Consider the following 27322-nt stretch of genomic DNA (forward strand, 5'->3'; position numbering starts at 1 on the left):
GGCATGCTCCCCTGGGAGTGGGATGTCCCAGAATTAACCTCAACCAGGCTTCACTGAAATCTGATGGCCTTCATGAGGTGGGTTCATCCCAATCCGAGAGGCCTCTGCATCTAAGAAAGTGGAGACCTTAGTGAAGAGGACCTGCCCCTGCCTGCCCCTGCAGGACCTCGAAGGTGAGCCCTGCTGTCACACATACAGACTCTGGTGTCTTCAAGGCCACTAGGTGCAGAGTGGCCAGTGTTCTGAGTTTCTTTAGAGCCCAAGTGCCAAGTCGCCCTGTCCTAGTGAGGGAGGGCCCTGCTTCCGTTCTTCCTCCACGTGGGTTTCTTCTGCTTGGACAGATCACCTCATGAGATCCTGCTGGGGGCCCTAAAAGAGAAGTCCTGTCCCAAGCCTGCTGTGTCTTTGTGCCCATTCTGTTGCCTGCACAGCCATGGGAGGTAGGGCCTTGGCATCTTCACTTGGCATAGACTTGACTCCTGACCCTGTCTACCTCCAACTCAGGGTGGCCTTGAACTACCGTTGGGAGCTTGGGAGGGTTCTGGGGCAAGGAAACTTGTAAAACCTGTGCTAAAGGAGCCAGGCCAGGCAAAGGAGGGCTCTCTGGCTCTGGGGAGTGGGACAGCAGAGCAACAAGCCAGCCCTGGAAGCCACAGGGAGCAGGCAGGTGGAGCTCTTGTTCCGCTCTGCACCAGGGCCTCTCTGCGGTCTGCAGCCGTTTGCATTTCCTGAAACCGGATCTTGGTGTCAGAGCCGCCCCTGGGCCGGGGCGGGCGCCTCAGCCATGGCCCTGCGCAAGGAGCTGCTCAAGTCCATCTGGTACGCCTTCACCGCCTTGGACGTGGAGAAGAGCGGCAAGGTCTCCAAGTCCCAGCTCAAGGTGAGGGGCATCCTGGGGGCTTAGGGGAGGCTCACTCGCCACCCCGGTTCTCATCCGCCGGGAGTCAGACAGGGAAGCCGTTGCTACTCGGCGGGCACCTTGCCACCCAGCAGCCCTGGCCTTGGGTGGAGTGCTGGCCCAGGGGAGGTACCAGAGCCAACCTAGCTCAGAAGTTGCTTCCCAGAGGCCCCCAGGCACGTGTCACCAGTGCCGCTGTCCAGAACCATGTACTCTGACTGCACAGTAGAGGTGGCATCGTGGGCTTCTGAGACTTGGTAACCTGCCCCCTTCTCAGGCTTCTTGTGGACTCCCCAGAGTCATGCTTGGGCACGTACCCTGCTCCTCCCTGTGGCTTCCTTGTGGCTTTGAAGAAAAACAGTTAGTTAGTGTTGCCAGTCACTTCCTTTGGAGCGGAGAGCCTCCTCCATTTGCAAAGCAAGCCGGCAGCTACAGTGTGAGCCAGCTAAGGGGTCATGGCCAAAGTCTCCCCTGTGTTGCTACACAGCTCACCGTCCAGCTCCACCTACCAGCACAGGCACACAACAGGTTGGGAAATTTGCCTTATGCCTTGAGACTTGAAGTTGAGAGTGGGGGTAAGCCAGGCCCAGGAAAACCCCATCAGTGACCACCCCTGTCGTCTTAAAACTATATGGTCTGGACAGTTCAGAGGAGACGAAGGAGCTCTCTTCCTGGGTAAGCGTCTTCTTCCTGGGGAAGAAATTAAAGCCTCGGCTGCTCGAGTCCTGGCATGCTGGGGAAAGCGTCAGAACAACTCAGCTCTCAGACCCTGCCTAGGGATCCACTCATTCTCTGTAAATAATACTCCATCTAGTGCCGCGCACGAGGGAGGCTGTGGGGCCAACGCAGGGCTCGCGAGGCTCGGCTGTCTTCGTTCCCATCAAAAGAGTGGTGTATTTACAACTGCTTCTGTTGACAGACAGGACACCTGGGAGCAAACAGGACAGCGTGGGCATGTTCCCTTCCACCTCGACCCTCATGTTGCTCAAGCTGGGTCCTGTGAACTCAGATGCACCACTTAGTTCTGTCCTGGTCTGTCCCTTAGCTGGATTTGTGGGCATCTAATGACTAATGGTCTGCTTCCCCAGGAAGGAGAGTCCAAAGCCACCTCAGGTCCCCTAGGGAGGCAGGTTAGTCCTTCCATCCTGGGTAAATCCAGCTCATATCGTCTGGTTGAGTTCTGCCCTGAAAGGAAATTAGACTATCTGAACAGCACCGATCCTGCCAAAACCGCCCCACACCCATCTTCATCGCCACCCCCCACTTTTTGAGACAAGGTTTCTCTTTGTCACAGCCCTATCTGTCCTGGAATTAGCTCTGAAGGCTCAGTTTCCATCTCTGCAAAATGGATCTAATCGAATCTTTCACAATATTCTGGAGAGCAGTGTTCTGGACTCGCCTTTCTTTCTTTCTTTTTTTTTTTTTTTTTTTTTTGGTTTGTTTAGACTGGGTTTCTTTGTGGCTTTGGAGCCTGTCCTCGAACTAGTTCTTTTTTTTTTTTTTTTTTTTTCAGACACCTTCAGATACTACTAGAACTAGTTCTTATAGACTAGGCTGGCCTCGAACTCACAGAGATCCACCTGCCTCTGCCTCCTGAATGCTGGGATTAAAGGCCTGAGCCACCACTTGGCCCACCCTATCTTTTTGGTACCAAGATAGTGCCTGTTCCATCTGTGACCCCTCTCCAGGCTCTCTGTGCCTTACACGCAGAGGTTACAGCCCTTGAGCAGCCCCCATTCTCTGGTGCTCTCAGCCAGGAAACGCTCCCATCTAGAACACCTCTGTGTTAGCTTCTGACTGGCCCCATGCCTACCCACAACCCTCACAGGCTGAGTGTTTCTGGGGAAGAGTCTGAGAGTGTGCACGCTTGAACTGTCACAGCTCGGATCGAGCCCACTTGTGAGGGACATCTCTGGCTATACAGGATCAACAGTGAATGTCCCACCTGCCTGACAGGAAACTCGTCCACTCTCAAACTAACTGAGACTCTTGGGCCATGTGAGGTGAGGCAGAAACGGCAGGGTCCCTGCTGAGGAGGAGAAGGTTTCATCCAGGCCCACAGTGGTGGACGCTGGACCGAGAGGAAGCAGTGATGGTGCTGGAGGTGGGGCAGAGGCAGAGAAGTAATAGAGAAGTGGTCAGAAGGCAGAGGAAGAAGCAGAGGCAACAGACACACCAGCGAGGTACACTCTGTCTTCTGTAGACGGGGATGAAGGAAGGTCCCGGGGTTAGCCTCTGTGCCCTCTGTGGGGGCAGGTGGGAGGCTGCACCAGCCCAAGCCTCGCTATGGCTGTGAGTCGCCTCCTCTCCCCTAAGGTGCTCATAGAGGCTCATAGAGGGCTGCCTTGTCTAGCCTGGGTACATCCCGCTGATGCCAGAGGAGGAGGAGGAAGGGCAGAGCAAAGCCCAAGGGGCTGGCATGGCGGCACACACCTGTGACCCCAGCACTCAGGGTTGAAGCAGGACACTCCAGAAAGTCTCAAAAAAAAAAAAAGCAAACAAGCCCAAAGGAAGGAGAGTGGCTTTGCTTTGTTGTCCCTAGAGAACAGAGACAGGTGGGGGAGGAAACATGATTTCTTCTATGAATCCTCTCTTATTTATCTGTATATTTAAATCTTTTTTGGGGGGGAGTTCGAGACAGGGTTTCTCTGTGGTTTTGGTTCCTGTCCTGGAACTAGCTCTTGTAGACCAGGCTGGCCTCAAACTCCCAGAGATCTGCCTGCCTCTGCCTCCCGAGTGCTGGGATTAAAGGCGTGCGCCACCACTGCCCGGCTGTATATTTAAATCTTATGCGTTTACTTCTGTGTCTGTCTGTGTGTGGACCACAGTGCATGTGGAGGTCAGAGGATGGCGAGGGGAGTTGGGCCCCCTTCCACAAGGTGGGTCCCAGGCATTGAGCTCAGGTTGTCAGGCCTGGGGCAAGCACCTTTATCTGCTGAGCCTTACCATAATATCTTACCTTAAATCCTTAAATTCAGCACTCAGGGTAGCCCAGGCTGGCCTCAAATCACAGAGGTCCTTCTTCCTCTGCCTCCTCCAAGTGCTGGGACTAACGGTGTGTGCCGCCATGCCTGGCTATGCCTTAGAACGATGACGTGGAACCCACACAGAGGTCACACCTGTGATCCTGGCACTCGTGGGGCTATGGCAAGAGGATTGCTGAGAATCTGAGTTCAGCCTGGGCTACAATGTGAATTCCTATCTCAAAAAGCCAAACCAAACAAATAAAAAGGAAAAGAGTAAAAAAAAAAAAAAACAGTAGCCGGGCAGCCTTTAATCCCAGTACTCGGGAGGCAGAGGCAGGTGGATCTCTGTAAGTTCAAGGCCAGCCTGGTCTATAAAGTGAGTTCCAGGCAAGGCTCCAAAGCTACACAGAGAAACCCTGTCTTGAAAAATAAACAAAGGAGTAGTCTGAGTGGGAGAGATGGCTCCGGCTTTGTGAGCTCATTGCCCAGTGCCTTCACGGGCTTCTACTGTGTGCACGCTTCTGACCTCTGTCAGACAGGGGCCTGGGATCTGAAGGCTGGGAACTGCAGAGTCAGCCCTTCTGATTTCTCGTGGTCAGTGTAGACAAGACAGCCAACCTCTCCCTGGACCCAGGGTCCCCAGGGAGAAGAGGGCCCCCCCACACCAACAGTGGGAACACACAGAATCTTCCAGGCCCAGGCCACCCACCCGAGTTCGAGTTCGGGAACTGAGCGGGTCAGTGGGGACTGTAAATGTCCTCTCTGGGGGAGTCCAGATGACAGCATTTGGAAAATACAGACACCTAGACCCCACCCCTGGAAACTCTGAGTCAGTAGGTCAGGGTGGGGTAGGCCTTTCAGTTTCATCTGTTCCAGTGGAGACCCAGAGGGACCTCCGAGCTAGACTTGAGGCAAGACACTTCCTCCTGAGCCTCCATTTCCTAACCTGTGAATGGAGTCCCTACTTACCTCCACAGTGAGCTCCCGCTCAACACTGACTCACCCCTGCCGCTTCCTCTCCTGCCTGATCCCGCCCCTCACCCCACCCCAGGCAGAGGAACGTCTAGCAGTCTGAGGTTAGGTTCTCTGTGTAGAGGACCCTAAGTGTCTAGAACCCTGAGTACCACAGCATCCTGACAACTGACAGCCCAGCCCTGGGCTCTGCAGATTCAGTCACCAGAAGGCACAGATGAGGACCCCTGCTGTGCTTGTGGCTGCAGGTGAAGGGAACAGGCCTGGAGACACAGCTCAGCTGAGAGCCCTTGCCTAGTGTGCATGGGGCCCTGGAGGAGGGCTCCAGCACTACCTAAACGCGGCACGAGAGAACGCACTGAATCTTGGCACTGTGGTGGGAGAAGCAGGAAGATCAGAAGATCAAGGTCATACAGAATGAGTGTAAGGTCAGCCCAGGATACCTGAGACCCTGTCTCAAAAAACCAAAATAAAATAAGAATGGGCTGGAGAGATGGCTCAGGGGTTGAGAGCACTGGCTGCTCTTGTAGAGGACCCACATGGTGGCTCACAATTCTCTGTAATTCCAGTTCCGCAAACAGGCAAGATAATGTTAACCTGGAATCCCAGCCCCAGGAAACTGAGGCAGAAGGATTGGAAGGCCAGCCCAGGGTTCAGAATGAGACCCTGTCTCAAATGCTTCCTCCAATTTCTTGTCATAAAGACAATCTATGTTCCAGACTTACACAACACACACTGACAGGCTGTTGGGTGAAGGCACCTGCTGCCAACGCTGATGGCCCCAGTTTGATTCCCAGCACCCACCTTTGGAAGGAGAGACCTGTCTCCCTGTAAGTTCTCTGTGCTTCACACAGGAGCTGTTAAAATAACAGAGAAGTAAAGAACAAGGCGCAGCACTAACCACTGTTATTACCCTGCCTGGTTATTAAGTCTCTCCATGGAAGAGTCTTGTGCCTCCCTGTTTGTGTGTTTCTGGGTGTCACCCATTCCTTAAGGACAAGAACCACTAGGCCAAACCCTTTCCCCAGAGCTCAGCTGGATCCAAGTCGAATGTCTCAGTGACTCCTGAGACCTGTGAGGTGTGTACTCCACACACACGTCAATAAATAAATGAACCAGGTCCTGGCAACACACTTTAACCCCAGCACTCGGGAGGCAGAGGCAAGTGGATCTCTGAGTTCAAGGCCAGCCTGGGCTACACAGAGAAACCCTGTCTCTAAAACACACACACACACACGCGCACACACACACACACACACACACACACACATTCTTTTTTTCTCTCTCTCTCTCTCTCTCTCTCTCTCTCTTTCTCCCCCGCCCCCTTCTGACCTCCTCGGGCACAGCATTCACATCAGATGCACAGACACATATGCAGGCAATATACCCATGTACATAAAATTGTTTTTAAATCCTTTTATTTTAGATTTTCTTTTTTACTTTAAAAAGGGATTAAGACCTAGAGATGCCTAACTTCTTACGAGCCCACACTGCTCTTGCAGAAGACCCATTGACCCCCAGCACCCACATCAGACGGCTCACAGCTTGTAACTCCAGCTCCAGAGTATCTGATGTCCTCCTCTGACTTCGAGAGCACCCACACTTGTGAGCACATACCCACACGTAGGCACACACACACCACATAATTAAACGTAAAATGGGTCTTAAATGAAAAGAAAAAAACAAAAAATGCTGAGTTAAAGTTCGCATCCAATTTAAAAGATTAAATTTTTGGTGGTGGTGGTGGTGTGTGTGTATGTGTCTTCATGAGCATGGGTACCCTCGGAGGCCAGAAGATGTCAGACCTCCTGAATTACAGGCAACTGTGAGCTGCCTGGTGCGGATGCTGCGAGCTGAGCTCAAGGCCTCTGGAGGGCAGCAAGCAAGTGCGCTTAACCACTGAGCCCTCTCTCCAGCCCACCTCCAATTTTAAGTTGATAGATTGGGGACAGCACAGGATGACTAGTGTAGCTAGTTACGGCAGCACGCACCTGGATTCCCGCGGCACCTGGCTGCAGAGACACAAGGAACCTGAGTTCAAGGTTACCTTTGGTTGTGCGGTGAGTTCAAGGCCAGCCTTGGCTACTTGAGGCGTAGATAGGTGACTAATTCACACCCTGGTGATAAGGTTTTGTTTTGTTTTTGTGGGTTGTTTGTTTGTTTTTTGTTTTTGAGACAGGGATTCTCTGTGTAACAGTCCTAACTATCCTAGGACTTGCTCTGTAGACCAGGCTGGCCTGGAACTCACAGAGATCTGCCTGCCTCTGCATCTCAAGTGCTGGGATTAAAGGCATTTGCCACCACCGCCCGGCTAGTGGTGGGTTATTAAAGCCCCCATTTTCCCAGTTTCCTCAATATTTGCTCTTATCGTCTTTCTCATCTTTGACAAATAGATTAAAAAGCCACCCTTTCCACCCTGGACAGGAGCTCACACTCACCGTGTACAGACCTGAGCCTGGCTCTGTGCCTTCGTCACCTTACACGCACACACACATGCACACACAAATACACACACACATAAATATTTTACTCATGTAGCCCAGGCTAGCCTCCAACTGCTGATCCTCCTACCTCTACTTAGTTGCTAGGGTTACATGTATGCGCACCATGTTCATGGTACATTCAAATTCTTCTTCTGTAATTAAGAAAGCAATTTTGGGCTGAAAAGATGATCCAGTGGGTAAAGGTATTTATTGACAAGCCTGAAAACATCTCCCACATGGTAGAAGGAAGGAACTGGATCCTTAAAGTTGCCCTCTGACCTCCACATGGACACTGTGGCTTAAGCACTGCCCTGGCCACACTTAATGGATAAATGTGATCCATTTAAATCACTTTATGTAGTGCTGGTCCATAGGGAGTGGCAGGCAGATAGCACTGGCTTGCCCCGCCCCCGAGACAGAGTCTCACTGTGTGTCTGAGGCTGACCTGAAACTCACAGAGATTCACCCGCCTCTGCCTCCTGAATGTAGGGATTAAGGTTCTGCCAAATTATGCTCCACCCAATAAGTGGTTATTTTTAAATCTTTACACTGCCCGTGATTAAGCAGTGTAACAATTTCTCCAAGCAACCTTCCCCCTTCTCTTCATTTTACCAAATCTTGTTCAAACTTCAGCTCCTTTGTTTTAGCATCATAAATCTGGTCAGCATGCCCGCCCCACAGTCCTATCCTGCCCCATGGCTGCCATTGCTCTTATTCCTCATCTCATGAGCCTTCAGCATCATCAATGCCCGCCCCACACGTCCCATCCTGCCCCATGGCTGCCATCACTCTTATTTCTCACCTCTGAACCATTTCTCACGAGCATTCTTTGAGCCTTCCCTAGCTCCCTTACCTGCTCACTAGGGCCCTCCCCTGATCGGACTCACCGGGGTGCGAATGGCAGCCTGAATACTGAGTCGTGATTAGAAGAGATCAAGTCAAGGGTTTTGCCCTGGAATGGCCTCCTGCCTCCCTGTAGATAGCCTAGCATTTGTGGGAAGCCCCTGGGCTTTGGAATTTTGCCACATGAGCTTGGAATCCCAAGTTCCCATTCACTCCCTTACTGAGCAGCCAGGAGCTTCTGAGTCCTGGTTTATAGAAAGAAGCTTCCAAGTCGTAATTTAATAATTGGAGAGGGTGCCGTTTGTTTCCCGGGTTTGAATCCCAGCTCTGCCCATGAGTAGGACCTGAAGATTTCGTCATCTGTCGCCCAGGGACATGGAGCGTCGCTATGGGGGTGCTATGAATGATGGGAAGTGCAGAGTGTGCTCCTGTGTGTCGGATCGGATGGCGCCCGAAGAGAACTTAGCCAGAGCAGGGTGAGGGTGAACGGACAGGCCAATGGAATCAGTCCTTTGGTCAAGGCCTGACTGGGTGCAGGAAAGCAAACTGTCGCTCTGTTCAAGGTGCTGTCCCACAACCTGTACACGGTCCTGCACATCCCCCATGACCCCGTGGCCCTGGAGGAGCACTTCCGGGATGACGACGATGGCCCTGTGTCCAGTCAAGGCTACATGCCCTACCTCAACAAGTACATCCTCGACAAGGTGGGGAACGCCCCTCCCCTAGGACCCCAATACCTAGCTTTCTACTCCGGCTCTCCACTCCCACTTCTGTCCACGCTGCCATCCTCGCGCCTCCATCTCCACTCCCCTCCTCAGTCACCTGCCCCCCACTGCCCATCCTCTGCTTTAGCTTCCGCACCCCTCCCCCGCCAATCCCCCTAACCTGCACCCAGCTCATCTCATCTGTCACCCTCTGTGCAGGTTCTCCTAGGCTGTCCTGCCCCCTAGGGTTCCCCTCTTTTCTCTCCCTTGGCCGAGGAACTAGCTTTACTGTTGCCAGGGAAATCAGGGGGAGGAAGTGGAGACCTTGGTGAAGTGCCTGAGCCAGCTTGAGTTCAGTCTTGGGCTCTGCAGGCGTGGAGGGCGGGGCTTACGGATGGAGCGGGGACGAGGCGTGAGGCAGCTGGCTAACTTGCAGGCTTCATGACAGGTGGAGGAGGGGGCTTTCGTTAAAGAGCACTTTGATGAGCTGTGCTGGACACTGACAGCCAAGAAGAACTATCGAGCAGATAGCAATGGAAACAGCCTGCTCTCCAATCAGGATGCCTTCCGTCTCTGGTGCCTCTTCAACTTCCTGTCTGAGGACAAGTACCCACTGATCATGGTTCCCGATGAGGTGAGGGTGACGTCAGATCCAGGGATTGAGTCACTCAGGGCCAAGCCCCTGGTAAAGCCGGGAAGGAAAACAGGTTGTCTATGCGCCTTCCCAATCAATCCCCTTTCTCCATGCGGGTCAGCCCCACCTGACTGCCTCTGGGTAGCGAGAACTATCAACAGCGCGCGTCGCCTCAGCCGCCGCCAAACTACATTCGCATCAGGGTTCTCTAAGGAGGAAAATGAGCCACAAATGTTTACGTTCTGCATTAGTACAAATGCCCCGCACACTGATGAGAGCATTCAGATGGAACAGCGGATTCTTAGGTGCAGTGCAATCTAGGAAGGTGCTTTGTTAAGGGAAGTGGGTGGGGGTGTTCTCTCAGACAGGAAGTAACTCTGGTTATGCAAAATGGACAGCCAAGTCTGGCCTTGGCCTCAGAGGGTTTCTTTTCTTTTAACTGGTGAGCCAGACCAACTCCAAAGATGTAGGGCATGCTGGGGGAAGAGGCTTGGAGTCTGGACCCTTTCTTCTTAGTTCTGGGGGATCGCTGAGAGATGAACTAAGGCCTTCTACTAAACCGCCGCTGGAGGCCCAGAGTAAGATCAATAAAGAGTCTTTTAAGACGACTGGGGCCAGGGTGGACTCTAACCAGGTTCCTGCCAGTCGGGGCAAGGCGGCCCCTTAGAGAGTAGGAAGGTTCTTTCTGCCCCTTAGAGAGTAGGAAGGTTCTTTCTGCCCCTTAGAGAGTAGGAAGGTTCTTTCTGCCCCTTAGAGAGTAGGAAGGTTCTTTCTGCCCCTTAGAGAGTAGGAAGGTTCTTTCTGCCCCTTAGAGAGTAGGAAGGTTCTTTCTGCCCCTTAGAGAGTAGGAAGGTTCTTTCTGCTGTGAGAGCAAACTGCAGCAGGATGTACCCCAACCACCACTTCCTGTGCCTCTGCCTTAGGTTTCCTGTCCCTGCCCTGCTTACCCCCAGCCCTAGTTCCATTGCTCTCCCCAAGGGAAGGACCTCAAGGGCTGGGAACTGGCTTCAGGATCAGAAACCCAAGCGCTGGTTGCCTCTCACTTGCCCTGTGACTTGAAGGAAGTCGCTTTCCACCTTGGCCCTTCCTTCCTTGTTTGTCATAGGCAAAGTTGAGAGTGTTGAGTAGGAGGGGTTTTTTTTTTTTTTTGTTTTTTTTTTTGTTTTTTGGTTTTTTTTGGTTTTGGTTTTGGTTTTTTGAGACAGGTTTCTCTGTGTAGCTCCCTCTAGCTGTCCTGGAACTCGCGCTGTCTCTGCCTCTCGAGTGCTGGGATTAAAGTTGTGGCACCACCACGCAGCACATGACTTTTATGTTATTGCAGAAAGGAGGTGGACTTAGCACAGGGAAGAGGAAGGCTGACTTAGGTGTGCCTAGGGTCCTAGGTTCCCTCTCAGATCTCTCCCCTGTTTCCACCTGTATGTGGCTTCCCACGCTCTTGTCCTCTGGAGGTGCTGCTGACGTCACCTGGCCTCCCTCTCCCTTCCAGGTTGAGTATCTGCTAAAGAAACTCCTGGGCAGCATGAGTTTGGAGATAGGCTTGGGCGAGCTGGAAGAGCTGCTGGCCCAGGAAGCTCAAGCAGTTCAGACCTCTGGGGGTCTCAGCGTCTGGCAGTTCCTAGAGCTCTTCAACTCCGGCCGCTGCCTGCGGGGTGTGGGTCGGGACTCCCTCAGCATGGCCATCCAAGAAGTCTACCAGGAACTCATCCAAGATGTCCTGAAACAGGTCAGCCTGAGAGGATCGTTTGGAGAGGGTGATGGAGACTTAGAGGACCATCGGGAGGGGGTGGTGGAGATTTAGAGGACCATCGTGAGGGGGTGATGGAGAACTAGAGGACCATCGTGAGGGGGTGGTGGAGAGCTAGAGGACCATCAGGAGGGGGTGATGGAGAACTAGAGGACCATCGGGAGGGGGTGATGGAGACTTAGAGGACCATCGGGAGGGGGTGATGGAGATTTAGAGGACCATCAGGAGGGGGTGGTGGAGACTTAGAGGACCATCGGGAGGGGGTGATGGAGACTTAGAGGACCATCGGGAGGGGGTGGTGGAGACTTAGAGGACCATCGGGAGGGGGTGGTGGAGAACTAGAGGACCATCAGGAGGGGGTGATGGAGATTTAGAGGACCATGAGGCAGGGGTGATGGAGAACTAGAGGACCATCGTGAGGGGGTGATGGAGATTTAGAGGACCATGAGGAGGGGGTGATGGAGAACTAGAGGACCATCGTGAGGGGGTGATGGAGATTTAGAGGACCATCAGGAGGGGGTGATGGAGAACTAGAGGACCATCGTGAGGGGGTGATGGAGATTTAGAGGACCATGAGGAGGGGGTGATGGAAAACTAGAGAACCATCGGGAGGGGGTGATGGAGAACTAGAGGACCATCGTGAGGGGGTGATGGAGAACTAGAGGATCACCGGGAGGGGGTAATGGAGATTTAGAGGACCATGAGGAGGGGGGAATGGATACCTAGGAGGCCTCTCTTACTTGCCTCTGTCTGCAGGGCTATCTGTGGAAGCGAGGGCACCTGAGGAGGAACTGGGCAGAGCGCTGGTTCCAGCTGCAGCCCAGCTGCCTCTGCTACTTTGGGAGTGAAGAATGCAAGGAGAAAAGAGGCACCATTCCACTGGATGCTCACTGCTGTGTGGAGGTGAGGGCGCAGTGCGTGGACAAGGGGCCGGGAGCAGGGGTGGAGGAAAGAGAAACCTCACTGGGATGGTACAGCTCAGACACACCTGGATGCCGTGAAGCCATTCTCGTCCACGTCAGCACTTCTTTTCCTTTTGTAGTGTGAGTGGTCAAACCCAGCGTCTCGAGCACGACAGGCAGGTGTTCTGCCATACCAGCCCGGTGTCAGCCCCATAAAACCACCGACCAGACGCGGAAGTCATTGGTGGATTATTAAACCCCGATAGAGATGACTCATATCTACCCTCCACAGCAAACCTTCCAGTTTCTTTTTTCCCTTTGACACAGGGTTTCTTGTAGTCTAGCATGGCCTTGAACTTACTTACACAGTCAAGACTGACCTTGAATTCCCAGCCCTCTTGCTTCTTCTACTTCTCAAATACTGGGATCGTGTGTGTGTGTGTGTGTGTGTGTGTGTGTGTGTGTGTGTACGCGTTCTCGTGGGTCCATGTGCACATTTATTTGTAGGTGTGAATATACATATATATGGAAACCGAAGTTTAAACTAGGGTGTCATTCTCTAAGCGCTATGCACTTTGTTGTTTGTTTGTGTGGTGTGTGCATGTTGCACACACATGTGCATATGCACACGGAGGCTAGAAGTCATCCTTTGATGCCATTTCTCCAGGAGTCATTTACCTGAGTTTTTGAGATACAGTCCTGTAGTGTGCTTTCTTGGGGCCACCAATCAGCTCCCAAATGAAGATATGGTCTTATAAACCCACCAGCTCTTATAACTTAAGTCAACCTGTTCCTTTTCATCCGTGTTTTGCCTTGGGGCTCTTTATCTTTCTTTCATTCTGTATGTCCTACTTTTCGTACTTCTGTGTCTGGCTGGCAGCTGCCTAGCTGGTTGGCCCCAGGCATCTCCCTCTCTTCCCTAGTTCTCTCCTCTCAAGCCTAGATTCTCCCTCCTACTTATTCTCTCTGCCCACCATCCTGCCTATCCTCCTACTGCCTAGCTATTGGCCATTTAGCTTTTAGACCAATCAGCTGCCTTGGGTAGGCAAAGCAACACCTCTTTACGTCATTTAACAAATGCAGCAAAAGCAAATATAACACATCTTTACATAGTTAAAGTGATATTCCACCCCAGAGTCCCCCACACTGAAACCTGGGGTGCACTGGTTCAGCGAGGCTGTTGGGCCAGAGAAACCCAGGGTCTCCCCTCCCTCTGCCTCCTGGCACTGGGATTATGACATGCATCGTCATGCCTGGCTTTTAACCCCGTGCTTGGCTAGGACTCAGGAGCTCAGGCTTACACAGCCAGCAGTTCACTGAACTGCCTCCCAGCTCTCCCAACCTCCTTTTGTTTGCTTATTGTTAAGACGTCATCCTAATGGCTCGGGTCTGCCATCTAGGACAGCGTGGTAGCCTTTGAGCTCTGCTCTCTGCCTGTCTCCACCTCCTCAGTGCTGGTAGAAGAGCCCATCCCATCATACCCAGCTTTGGTGACACCACACCCAGCTTCCTACATGGGTGCTAGGGATTGAATGGAAGCCTTTTATAGTTGGGAATGTCATGCAACTTGTCTCGATCATATCTATACCCCCCTCCCCACCCAACTTGTCTTGATCATATCTACAGCCCACCCCCCCTCCCCACCCAACTTCGCATCACTTTTTCTTTTTTTTGTTCCAGGGTGGGGTGGTTGTTTTTTATTTGTTTTGTTTTTGTTTTTGTTTTTTGAGATGGAGTTTCTTTGTATCTTTGGATCCTGTCCTGGAACTCACTTTGTAGACCAGGCTGGCCTCGAACTCACAGAGATCCGCTTGTCTCTGCCTCCCGAGTGCTGCGATTAAAAGCATACGCCACCACTGCCCAGCTCCTATAACTTTTTTCTTTATTTTTTTATTTTATTTTATATAAGACACAAGAGCCCACTCAGCTTTATTTACAACACGCTGGCTGTCTGTACAAGCAGCCAGCCAGTATTATTCAAAACAAGGCTAGTGATAATTGACGCCTTTTGCTTTCCTCCTCCACTCCACCAGGTATGGTACTCCGCCTTTGACCAACCACCATGCTCAAACATGGGGAGTCCAAAATTAAAAATACAGCAGGTATGGAAGAAAGTAACTGGGAGGGAGAGAGGAAGCCACGAGGGGAGTCTTGTAGTCACACTACAGTTTATAGACAACTAACCTGTTACAGCCCCATCCGAGCCCGGCCCTGAATGTGGAAAGGGTGGCCGATTCACCCAACAGATTTTGTCTACAGACCCAGCCTCCCCTGACCCAACTGTAATGGGTCTAATTCCGGCTTTGAAGAGGCTGAAGATTCTGAGGCCCAGTTCCCAAGTGATGTCAAAGTTCCAGTCTCAAAGAGTGATGTTAGGGTTCTTCCAATTCGGGAAGTCCCCCGAAACGCTGGGCCTCTGGACGAAGTTCCGTGCATTTCTGGCAACAAAAGAAGTCAAGAACATTGGTCTTCTTAATCTTAGCACAGGAGAGCTGGATCAATGTCCCACACAGGCTGCACTCAATCGCGGGCTGCCCAGCAAAGGGCTTTCTGCAGTAACATGTGCTCAGATCATGTGATCAGATCCCACAAGTCACCGCTTCTCACCCAGTTCCACCATGATGTCCTCATCCCTGACCTGCATCTCTCCTTCACTGGAGCTGGCATCTCCATCTTGGCTTGTTTCTGTGCTGTCCACCTCCTTGCCTTCACTGTCAGTAGGGGGAGCACCTTCAGGGTGTCCTGTAACAGGGGGTCTGGGGGCTTCGGGGGGGTGTTGGAGCACAGGGACTAGAACTTCACCACTGCTGTCCTCTCTTCTTCATCCCCCATCCTCTTCCTCTTCCTCTTCCTCTTCAGAGTCTGTATCACTGGGAGGTGCCCTAGGAGGGCCAAAAGATGGAAATCTATCCCCACGATCTGCTTATTTCAACTTCTGCTTCTTGCTCTTCTTGATTTGAGACCGTTGTTCCCCATCCCCAGGAGCCGGTCGAGGCCTCTGAAGCACCCCAAAGCCAGCCCCACCTTCTGGTCTGAACTTTCTGTTCTTTTGGTCCTTCTTTCGAGGCTGAGAAAGGTCCCCCTGAGAAAGTGGCACGGGGATGAGAGCAGCAGGGGACTGGGAGGCCTGAGTCAGGGACGTGGGAGACAGCGGGAATGACCCTTTGGGCAGCAGGGGACCGGGAGGTGTGCGTCAGGGACGTGGGAGACAGCAGGAATGACACTTTGGGCCCCTCCAGATCAGACAGAGTCCTTGAGCTTGATCTTCCCCAGCAGAGTGGTGCTGTCAGGGGCCTCTTTGCTAGGAGGGATGTAACCTGCACAAGCCAAGACAAAACTGCAGAATTTGTTGAAATCCTCAGTTGTTCACTGCTGCTTCTCTGGTGGCTGAGTCTCTGGCTTAAGAGTCGGAGGTGGGTCTTTGGGACTGGGCTCCGCCATGGCTTCCAGCATTGCCCCCTCCTCTCCATCCGATCCAGCAACCCCTTCCTCTAAGCCAGGACTCCCGGCACTGCCTTGGGTGCTCCATGTTCCTACGGCCTTGCTCCACAGAAGTGTCTGCTTTGGCGCGGTTGAGACTCCAGTCTGCTACCACCACCCCCCTCTACCACTGCCTCCCACACTCTCTTTTTTTTTTAAATATTTATTTATATTATTTATTATGTATACAATATTCTGTCTGTGTGTATGCCTGCTAGCCAGAAGAGGGCACTAGACCTCATTACAGATGGTTGTGAGCCACCATGTGGTTGCTGGGAATTGAATTCAGGACCTTTGGTAGAGCAGGCAATGCTCTTAACCACTGAGCCATCTCTCCAGCCCCCTTCCCACACTCTCTTAATCTTTCAAGATGATTTGTGCTGCCCAAATATTCCTGGATTCTGGAGAGCGGTTGAGTTACCAAGGGCTACCCTCTCAGAGAAAATTGATGCTTCCTTTCCCAGCAAACAGTTGACATTAGCTTGGCTGCTTGTGGTGGGATAGTGTGCCCACCTCTCCTGTCCCTGCTGGGATTTCTTTGGCTTGGGCTTGCAACAGGTTTTGACCATGGTGTCGAAACTGCTGTGAGTACAGCTGCCCTGCCATGTCCAGAAGATAATGCGTTCCTTCTAGCCATCAGCTGCCTCGAGCTCTCACACTCCCTTCCAAAATGACCCCTGAACCTTGGGAGGGAGTTCGCAGTATGCCCACTCCTTTTAGGGCTGAGCATTGTGCAATCTCTTACGTGGCCGGTTATGCATCACTGTGTTCACCACCATCTACCGTGCACAGAAGCTTCTCAATTGAGGGATGAGAGATGCTTTGGTCTTGGGGACCAGTGATGCGTCATTGGGACTTAGTGTAACACTCTGCCCTTCGGCGACATAAATTGTAGTGGCTTCTCCTCTAGGGCCTATGACCTGTCTAAGCCATAGGTAGCTAAATAATGGTGTCAGTATGGATTTCTGAAGCATGATTAATAAAAACTCAGAGACAGAAACTGGGGTTCAACCTGAAGGTCAGAAAAGCAAAACAGCCAGCCATTGGCTCTTACCTCTACCTCAGTCTGAAAAGGCTATCCTGCCTCCAGGAATCTCAGAATAATACTGTGTCTGAGAGCTGTCTCCTCCAATTTTATAATCCTCCCTAGGGCTGAGATCAAGGGCGTGCACCACTACCGCCTGGTTTCTATGGCAAGCTGGTGTGGCTGCTGGGATTAATTTAAAGGTGTATGTTATTGTTGCCTAGTCTGTAAGGCTGGTCAGTGTGACTGCTTTACTTTTCTGGTCCTCAGGCGAGCTTTATTTATTAAGATACAAATGAAATGCTACTACAGGTTTCATCCTGTGAAGTGGGACGCCGATCTAATCAGAAAGTGGTTGGTTGCTCCCATGGTGGTCATGACTCTTTGCCCCAGTGGGCGTGTCTTTCAGGTCAGTCATTATTGTAGCTTGTAGCACGACTGAGGACGACTTTTCTCCACTGTCATGAACCTTCCAGCACTGTGGAAGCCAGCCAGTAGAGAGAAAGCTTCTGAGTTCACACCAGCTTGGTTTTTGCCATGTTCTGAGACTCAAGCCTTCAGCAACGGGGCCTCGCTGTCAGGCTCTGAAGTAAATTCCAACAGCCTGTGATGTTTGGGGATCTATGGAACCTCAGGGGCCAACAACTCCAAAAGTGACTCACACCTGGCACTGGGTTTCTCAATATTTATTTTTCTGTTTAATTTTATGTGTCTGTGTACCTGAGTGTGTGTCTGTGTACCATATGTGTTCAGGAACCTGGGAGGTAAGAGTCGGGGCTACTAGAACTAGAGTTAATGACAGCTGTGAGCTGCCATGTGAGTGCTGGGACCAAAGCCAGATCCTCTGCATAGGCAGCCAGCAAGCACTCATAACTGCTGAACCACCGCTCCAGCCCTGGGCACGGGACATATTTCTACTGGATATGTATTCATTTCTCTTTGATCCATACTTATATAGGAGTAGAATTGCTGGAACATATGATAATTCTAACTTTTGAGGAAATGCCAATTTTTTTCAACAGTTGTATCATCTGATACACTCATCAATGGGACCTAAGTATTACAGTTTCTCTATATCTTTGTTTATTACATTTTTTATATAATCTCTATATCTTTGTTTTTACATTACACTAAAGATTTGTTAAGGGCTTCCAGCACTCAAGAGATTGAGGCAGGGAAGACAGGAGGCAGAGGTCAACCTGGGCTACGTGTCAAAACCTTGTCTCAAGAAAAAATAATCAGTTCCCTAATGCTATATACATTTTTTTTTCTTTTGGTTTTTTGAGACATGGTTTCTCTGTAGCTTTGGAGCCTGTCCTGGAACTAGCTTTTGTAGACCAGACTGGCCTCGAACTCACAGAGATCCGCCTGTCTCTGCCTCTCAGGGCTGGGATTAAAAGCGAGCACCACCCGCCTGGCTGGCTGTATACACTTTTGTTACATAAGTAAACAGGTGTTGAACAAGCCTCCAGACATCTCAGAACCAGTTTCTTTCTCTGTGAAGTGATGCCTGACAGGAATATATGACCACAGATAAATGTTGTATAGAAAACACCAGTGCAGGGTGGTTAAGAACACTGGTTGCTCTTCCAGAGGACCCAGGTTCAATTCCCAGCATCCCCATGACAGTTTGTAACTGTAGTAACTCCAGTTCCAGGGGATCTAAAACCTTCATGCAGATATACATGCAGAAACACCAATGCACATAAAATAAAGATAAATAAGTCATCAAAAATGTTAAAACAAACAACCCCCCCCCCCCCGCCGCCAGTACAGGGCTGGGTATGTTGTGGTGCACATCTTTAATCCCAGCCCTTGGGAAACTGGAGCTATGTGAGTTCAAGGCCAGCCTGGTCTATGTAGTGAATTACAGAACAATTAAGACTATACTGTGAGACCCTGTCTCAAAAAACAAAAAAGAAAGAAAACACTACTGTAAACCGGGTAGTGGTGGCTCACACCTTTAATCCAACCACAGATAAATGTTGTATAGAAAACACCAGTGCAGGGTGGTTAAGAACACTGGTTGCTCTTCCAGAGGACCCAGGTTCAATTCCCAGCATCCCCATGACAGTTTGTAACTGTAGTAACTCCAGTTCCAGGGGATCTAAAACCTTCATGCAGATATACATGCAGAAACAGGCAGAGGCAGGCAGATGTCTGTGAGTTCGAGGCCAGCCTGGTCTACAAGAGCTAGTTCCAGGACAGGCTCCAATGCTACACAGAGAATTCCTGTCTCGAAAAACCAAAAAGAAAAAACAAAACAAACAAACAAAAAAAAACACCACTACTGTAGACAACTGTTATTTTCCACAGAACATAAGTTTAGTGGAGGCAAAAACCCCGGACACACCCCTGTACCATTATTCTCCCCAAACCCTTAAAAGACAGGTGACGTTTGAGAGACTAGCTGGAAAGCAGTTGCAGGTGGTGAGGACTCAGGCACATGTTTAAGCGTGTACTATATGCTAAACCTTGTGGAGAGATACCAAGATGAAAATGGCGCCAGCTAGCCTTCAGAGAACAAAAACGAGAACTGTGGGCACACAGGCACCCCATAACTAACCATCCACCACCCCAGACCATGCATACTCCCGTCAGGGTGGGGGAAGGTCCCAGAGAAGAGGTCAGTGGGGGGGGGGGTCTAGAGCTGGGTTACTTCTAAGGCGGATATGGTCCCCATCTCAGTGAAGTCATCTGACCCGGGGCCATCTACCCCTTTCCTAGGTGCTTCAGGACCGCGAAGGAAAGCGCTGCATGTTTTGTGTGAAGACGGCTAGCCGCACCTACGAGATGAGCGCCTCAGACACGCGCCAGCGCCAGGAGTGGACGGCCGGTGAGTGCCGGTCTGGGTCTAGCTGGGCCTCGGTCACTTCATCCGAGCGACTCTTGGACGCCCTTGGCCGTGGTGGCCTAGACCCCGGCTGACTCCGTCCCGCTCGGCCCCGTAGCCATCCAGACCGCGATCCGGCTGCAGGCGGAGGGGAAGACGTCGCTGCATAAGGACCTGAAGCAGAAGCGGCGGGAGCAGCGGGAGCAGCGCGAGCGGCGCCGGGCAGCCAAGGAGGAGGAGCTGCTGCGATTGCAGCAGCTGCAGGAGGAGAAGGAGAGGAAGCTGCAGGAGCTGGAGCTGCTGCAGGAGGCGCAAAGGCAGGCCGAGCGGCTGCTGCAGGAGGAGGAGGAGCGCCGCCGCAGCCAGCACCGGGAGCTGCAGCAGGCTCTGGAGGGCCAGCTGCGGGAGGCGGAGCAGGTGAGGCTGTCCAGAGGGCGGGGCTTGGCTAGGGGGCGGAGCCTCTGGGAGGGAGTCGGGTGGGGCAGGGTCATGACAGAAGAGTGACAGGAAGAGGACCAGGGCTGGGCCTACGTACAGTGCAGGGCGTCTGGAGGATGCTAGGAGAGGGCCTTAGAGAGGGTGGAGCCGTAGGCTGATGGACAAACGGAGAGTAGAAGTTGAAGGATGCTGTAGGCGGGGCCTGAACAAAGGGTGGATCCCGTGGGGTGGAGGATGTTGTGGGCGTGGCCTAATGAGTGGTGGGGAGCGGCCATAATAGTGGGTAGAGCCTAGGGCAAAACCCTGGTATAGATGGGACCTAGCTCAGAAATCTTTTCTGGGGTCAGGACTTGGGCCGTAAAAGCTGGTGATTGTAAATGGTTTGCAATGAAGTCCGTCTAGACTTGAACCACATTTTAACAAAACCAGTTTGGGGACTATAGGCTGGGATTAGTTAGGTAGGACACACGAAGGCCGAGTAGACACGCAGAAACAATTGAATTTATAATTTGAGAAAACTCGGTTCTAGGCCATCGAGCTGGTTCAGCGGGTAAAGTCACTTCCCGCACAAACCTAGCATCCTGAATTCTATTCCTGGAACCCCCTAAAGATAGGCAGAGGAAACTGCCTCCACAAAGCTGTCCTCTGGCCCCCATAGGCATGTTGTGGCATGTGTGCCCATTACGCCTCCACCGTAAGAGCTGTAGGAACCCAGCACGTGCTAAGTCTCCCTGTATCAGCAACTAGAACTCTGTTCCTGGAGCTAGGCTGAGGATTCGGTGAAGAAATACTTGTAAGAAATTCAATAAAGCCAGGCAGGGTGCCTCATGCCTCTAATCTCAGCACTGGAGAGGTGGAGGCAGGAAGCTCGAGAGTTCAAGGTCATTCTTGCTACCGAGAGAGTCTGAGGCCAGCCTGGACCTCCTGAGACCCTGTCTCAAAGAACCAAGAGGGGCTGGAGTGATGGCCCCGCAGTTAAGAGCCCTGGCTGCTGTTTCAGAGGACCCAGCTTGGGCTCCCAACACCCACATGGCAGCTCAAAACCAGCCAGCGGATCCCACACCCTCTTCTGGCCTCTGTGGGCACTGTCCACACTAGTGTACAGACAGCTATGTAGCTAAAACACCCATGCACATGAATAAAAACTTTTAAATAATAAAAAAATTCAATACCTTTTGGTTGTCCTAATAACTGCAGTCCCTGACACCTACCATAATATTATAATTGTTATGGTAGGAGTTAGGAAGGGATTACCGTAATTTAATATGTTATTTTATTGTAATATAACATATTATGATGTTTAATTACATATAATTATAATTGGTGTTGTTTTGTGAGGTGCTGGCTAGCAAACACAGGGCCGTGGGCATACTAGGCAAGCCCTCTGCCGCTGAGCTACAGCCCCAGCAAACGCCTAATTATTATTTCTAAGGCCAGTGGAAGGAAAGAATAATTTGAGACATCAGGCTCTTGGACAGGTCAAATCAAGGAAACCCCAACTAAAGATCCTCCAATACAAACAGCCAGGCAGAGCCCGGGAGAGGCAGTAGCCTATCTGTCTCCTCCGGTGTCCCACTGACCGGCTCTGCGCTCCCACAGGCCAGGGCATCTATGCAGGCTGAGATGGAGCTGAAGAAGGAAGAGGCGGCCCGGCAGCGGCAACGCATCGCCGAACTGGAGGAGATGCAGGAGCGGCTGCAGGAAGCCCTGCAACTGGAGGTGAAAGCTAGGCGGGATGAGGAGGCCGTACGCCTTGCCCAGACCAGGTAACCGCACGAGGACGGAGTCCCTTTTCCGCCAGCGCCTGAGCGCCCCCCTCCACGCCCCGCTCTGAGGTTCCTATGCGCTCCTGCAGACTACTGGAGGAGGAGGAGGAGAAGCTGAAGCAGCTGATGCATCTGAAGGAAGAGCAGGAGCGCTACATCGAGCGAGCACAGCAGGAGAAGGAGGAGATGCAGCAGGAGATGGCGCTGCAGAGCCGTTCCCTCCAGCAAGCCCAGCAGCAGCTGGAGGAGGTGCGGCTGAACCGGCAGAGGGCGGACGAGGACGTGGAGGTGAGACACCCGCGGGAACCGGGAGAAACTGGGGGAGCCAGTGTGTCATTGCGCCTTCCCCAGAGCCAAGCTACCTTGCTTTACACTCGCTGGCTGTGTTACCGCCTACAGATTGCTTAACCTCTCTGAGTCTGAAGCTCTGGGAAAGGAAACAGATAACTCCTGTTACCACAATGAAACAAGCTAATACGTGGTATTTAGTATGTAAATACAGAACGCACCTGTGGCTGTATTTGCCAATAGTATAATTAACCCGAGCAGAATTTCCCCTCCTCCTCTTCTAAGCCCTAGGTTTGTACACACTCCTTAGAGCTTGAATCCCTGTAGATAAGGGTTCTAGTTTTTTTTATTAAGCTTTTACATTTTTTATTTCCTTTTATATGTGTGGTTGCTTTGTCTGCATGTATGTCTATGTACTGTGGGCAGGCAGCACCCACCGTGTCCAGAAAGTGGTAGTATTGGACCCCCAGTGACTGGAGTTACAGACACTTGTGAGCTATCCTGTGGGTGTCCCACCCTGGTCCTCTAAGAGCCATCTCTCCAGTACAAAGATGTCTTTTAGGGTCTGGGGATGCGGCTCAGTTTGTAGAGGACTTACCTGGCGTGCACAAAGCCCCTGTTCACTCCCCAGCACTGTTTGCATCAGGCACTGAGGCTGTAATCTCAGCACTCAAGAGTTGGACAAGGGCTAAGAGCACCTGGCTGCTCTTCCAGAGGACCCAGGTTTGATTCCCAGCACCCACATGGTAGCTCACAGCTGTCCAGTTCCAGGGGATCTGACACCTTCACTCCAATGCACATAAAATAAAGCTATATAAAATCTTAGAAGCAAACAAATAAATAAAAAAAAAGAGTTGGACAGGGAAGGATCAGAAGTTCACAGTCATCACTGCCTGCATAATGAGTCTGAACACACAGGACCCTGTCTCATAAAAGGAAATTAAATAAATACATTTTAAAAAAGCTTTTGCTGGGCTTTAGTGCTAGGCCTTTAGATCCTAGCACTCAGGAGATAGAGGCAAGTGTATCTCTGTTGAGTTCTAGGCCAGCCTGGTCTACAGAGAGTTCAGGCCGGCCAGAGCTACATAGTGAGAACACGTGCTGCTCTTCCAGAGGACCCGAGTTCAATGCCCAGCACCTACATCAACGGGCTCCTGTCCATCTGTGGCTGCAGCTCCAGTGAGATCCAACTCCTCTGGCCTCCGTGGGCACCTGCACTCCTGTATACCCAGATGCAATATAATAATTGTTTTGTTGTTGTTGTTTTAAGACAGGGTTTCTGTGTAGCTTTGAATCCTGTCCTGGAACTCACTCTGTAGACCAGGCTGCCCTCTAACTCACAGAGATCTGCCTACCTCTGCCTCCTGAATGCTGAGATTAAAGGCATATGCCACCACCACCTGGTGACATACATAATTTAAAATAATAAATATAATTTTTTTTTTTTTTGGTTTTTCGAGACAGGGTTTCTCTGTGGTTTTGGAGCCTGTCCTGGAACTAGCTCTTGTAGACCAGGCTGGTCTCGAACTCACAGAGATCCGCCTGTCTCTGCCTCCCGAGTGCTGGGATTAAAGGCGTGTGCCACCATCGCCCGGCATAAATATAAATCTTAAAAGAGCTTTATTTTTCTCTGGCTGACACAGTCATTGCAAAAACAATGCAGACTGGAGAGTTGGCGCAGTGGTTAAGAGCACTTGCTGCTCCTATGGAGGACTCAGGCTGAGTTGCTAGTACCCTAGGTCACAGCCACCTCCAACAACACAAAAATGGACAGCCCACTTGCCCTGCTTAGGGCTCTGGATTCTGGCGCAGAGACTCCCCCATGAGGTCCTAGAGGATTTGTTAAACAATGGTTTGGTATTCAGTGTATGTCCCTGGGTTTGTTGGTTAACCTGTTTCAAATTTGTCTGTGTTAGCTTCTGCTCAGGAAGCTAGATAAAACAGGAAATGCGCTTAGCGTGTCTTAGCAGCTCGGGAAATGAAAATGATGATCGCTGAACCTTTGGGGGGACACGAGTCCCCTGAAATTGGAGGCAGACTCTGACTTTTTGTGAACATGCGTGGGCTTTGTTTTTTTAAAGATTTACTTCTTTTTTTTAATATTTATTTATTATGTATACAATATTCTGTCTGTCTGTATGCCTGCTGGCCAGAAGAGGGCACCAGACCTCATTACAGATGGTTGTGAGCCACCATGTGGTTGCTGGGAATTGAACTCAGGACCTTTGGAAGAGCAGGCAATGCTCTTAACCTCTGAGCCATCTCTCCAGCCCAAGATTTACTTCTTTTATGTGATGTGTATATGCATAGCCTGCATGCACGTGTCCTTGGAGACTAGAAGGACTGGCGTCCTTGGGCCTTGAGTGACAGATGAGCTGCCTGCCACATGGGTTCTGGGCAGCAAACCTGGGTCCTCTGAATGAGTAGCAAGTGCTTTTTACCACCGAGCCATCTCTCTAGCTCCCATCGCCCACCATGTTTAATACAGGATCTCACATCTCTAATTTGTTATATAGTCCTGGCCATGACCTCCCCCTTCCTCTACATCCCAAGTACGTATTCCAAGTATGCACCACCATGGCTGGCTCTACATGAGTTTCCCAGGGCAATGATGGGGTCAGATTCTCAGGGGCTCTGACCCTTTCCCACCACCTGCCCCACAGGCCGCCCAGAGGAAGTTGCGCCAGGCCAGCACCAACGTGAAACACTGGAATGTCCAGATGAACAGGCTCATGCGTCCGATTGAGCCAGGAGGTGAGCCTTCCCTTCTTGGGGTGGAGTAAGGGAGGCTTCCATGTCTCCCAGGCCACAGAGGTAGAAGAAGTCAAAGGTCTCCCCTCTCACAGGGCTAAGGCAAGACCCTCACTTCTCCCATTTCAACTCGCCTTTCTCCTTCCCACCTCTCTCTCTGCCAGATAAGCGTCCAACCACCAGCAGCTCCTTCACTGGCTTCCAGCCCCCTCCCCTGGCTCGCCGGGACTCCTCTCTCAAGCGGCTGACCCGCTGGGGCTCCCAAGGCAACAGAACCCTTTCAGCCAACAGCAGTGAACAGAAGTCCCTCAATGGTGGGGACGAGACTCCCACCCTGGCTTCTACCTCTCAGGAAGATAAACTGGACCCAGCACCAGAAAACTAGCCTCTGATGACCCTTGTCTCCTGACGCTGTGTCTACCAGGACCTGGCTACAGCGGGCTGTGGGTGACTCCAGCCTCTGCGAACGGTCCTGGGGCTACGGGCCCGGGTCTGCTGACCAGAAGTCGGTCCAAGATAGGATGTGGTTGCCATTCTCGCCAGGTCCAGACCACAGAGGCTGTCTGGGGTGTTAATGATCAAGAATACGGTTCTGTGCTTCAGCCTCAGGGACCCTGTGACTACGGCTGGGAAAGAAACTAGACAATTAGGACAAAGGTCATTTGTCCCCAAAGGTCATCTGCCCTCTCCCCTCCAGACCACCACCAAGTCATGGAGGCATACTTCCAAATAAAACTGCTCCCACCTGCCCCCTGCTCCTGTTCCTCCCTCCCCCCCTCTTTCCACTCCTCCCTCAAATTCAAGTTCAAGGTCCCAGAAGCAGCCGGTGTGGTGAGGTGGTTAGGAGTGTGGACTGTGGGCTGGACCTGGCTCTGCCGCTTTGCACTCCCCATGCTGGTCAATGGAGATGATCACAGTTCCGATGGGGAGGGCCTGGGGAGCACAGACTCATGCTGACAGCATCCTTAGTCTTGTCTCAAGTGTTTATTGAACGTCTGTTGTCTACCTGGAGGCCACCTACATTACTCCATTCCCATAGCAACCGTAAGAGCTGGATTACTGTTACTGTGATTGCAATACTAGAGGTGCAGGCAGATCAGGCCGTTTGTCTGAGGCCTTTCAGACTCGCTTTGCACCCCGTATTCTCTGAACATGGACCTTGTTCCCTCAGACGAGAGCCTAGGTTCTAGACTCCGCAAAGTTTGCTCCCGTTTTCATACCCCTCACTGCAAGCCTAGGAAGTTCACCAGGACTGCTCTCCTGTGTGTTCCTGTACCTCTCTCGGATGCTTTAAATCTAGATGGTTGTCCCCTTCCTCATGTGTTGAATGCTTGTTCCCAGCTCGGAGCACTATTTTGGGGAGACTATGGAGTCTGTAGCAGGTAGGACCTACCTGGGAAGTAGGTCACTATGAGGCCAGATTTGGTTCCTCTGTGTTCTCTGCTCACTGTGTTGCCAGGATATAAACTACTTCACCATGCCACCCCTGCTGCAATGTAGTGAGCCCTCCCAACCCTAAGCAAAAAAAAAAAAAAAAAAAAACCCTTCCCTCCCTTTGTTTGTGCCGGATGCTGGGATGCTGTCATGTGACACAGAAGTAACTACTAAGCCCTCCTTTCCCATCCCCATAGCTGTGGAGTGTGAACCGTGGGCTCCTCCATTTGGCCCGTGTTTAATAAATCGCCCAATCGACTGGATTCTTTGGGTCAGTCCCAAATCCACGCCAGAGGTGCTACTGCCAGTGGCCACTCATGCTGGTCTCTGTCCGCTCCTAATTAAATAAGAGCTTCACTGGGATTTCCTTCCAATCCTGCTGCCTGGGTGGCATTTCCAAAATGCAGGTGCGATCTTGACTCTCTTTTCCAGCCTCTCGGTGCTGTCTGGAAGGGATTGTTGTGTTGAGACAAGGTCTCTCTCTATAGCTCAGGATAGCTGCCAAGTCAGCATGCCCCTGCCTAAACCGTGGTAGGCACGACCACAATTAGCTATGTCCAAGGGTTAATTTAATTAGTGCATGAGTGTGCACACACACACACACACATGCCATGGTGAATGTGTAGAGGTCAGAGGACAACTTTCAGAAGTCAGGTCTCTCCTCCTAACCCAGGCATCAAACTCACGCCATCAAGCTTGGCAGAGGCACCTCTACCTGCTGAGCCATCATCCTGGACCTGCCTCGTGAGTTCTGACCTGTCAAGTCTGCTTGTTCCCTTCCTTGTGGGAAATGAGGGCTGTGGCAATCCACCTGGGAAGACCTGCTACAATTTTGCCTCAGGGATCTAGCTTCAGCTTCCTCCTTCCTCTGGGTCTCCTCGTGGTTGTCCTTTCTCAGCGTTTGTAACTAAGTGTTGGAGTTCTTCCGTGCTGTTCCCAGTGCCTGGCCTAAGGCTTGCTTCTGAGAAACTGTGTAACAAACATGTATTAAATGGATGTCGTGCACAACTTAAATGGGTGTGGCACAGTTCAGACGTGAAGACAGACGTAGCTGAGGCTGGGGCTCAGATCTGTCCCTCATCCAGTCCAGTGTGTCAGGACGATGTGCGCTGTGCAGGGTGTTCCCTTTGGTGTGCGCTGTTATCTGAAAATGGTTCCTGCC

The 27322-nt window shown here is 51.5% G+C and overlaps 1 protein-coding gene and 1 pseudogene across 1 annotated transcript; one reads left to right on the forward strand and one right to left on the reverse strand.

Annotated features, from left to right (window-relative positions):
• The first annotated feature begins 752 nt into the window (after positions 1 to 752).
• On the forward strand, positions 753 to 25475 carry Def6 (DEF6 guanine nucleotide exchange factor). The gene is made up of 11 exons (XM_041635087.1): positions 753 to 880; positions 8726 to 8866; positions 9315 to 9500; positions 10987 to 11223; positions 12001 to 12147; positions 19378 to 19486; positions 19602 to 19900; positions 21521 to 21687; positions 21777 to 21975; positions 24639 to 24729; positions 24891 to 25475. Exons 1-11 carry the CDS (start codon positions 785 to 787, stop codon positions 25109 to 25111), a joined length of 1893 nt encoding a protein of 630 aa, XP_041491021.1. The 5' UTR covers positions 753 to 784; the 3' UTR covers positions 25112 to 25475.
• On the reverse strand, positions 13999 to 15599 carry LOC121435617 (annotated as a pseudogene).
• Positions 25476 to 27322: the final 1847 nt, after the last annotated feature.

Source organism: Microtus oregoni, unplaced genomic scaffold, assembly GCF_018167655.1.
Source record: "Microtus oregoni isolate MIOR12 unplaced genomic scaffold, Mior012 000046F_ref0000063, whole genome shotgun sequence".
Lineage (NCBI taxonomy): Eukaryota > Metazoa > Chordata > Mammalia > Rodentia > Cricetidae > Microtus > Microtus oregoni.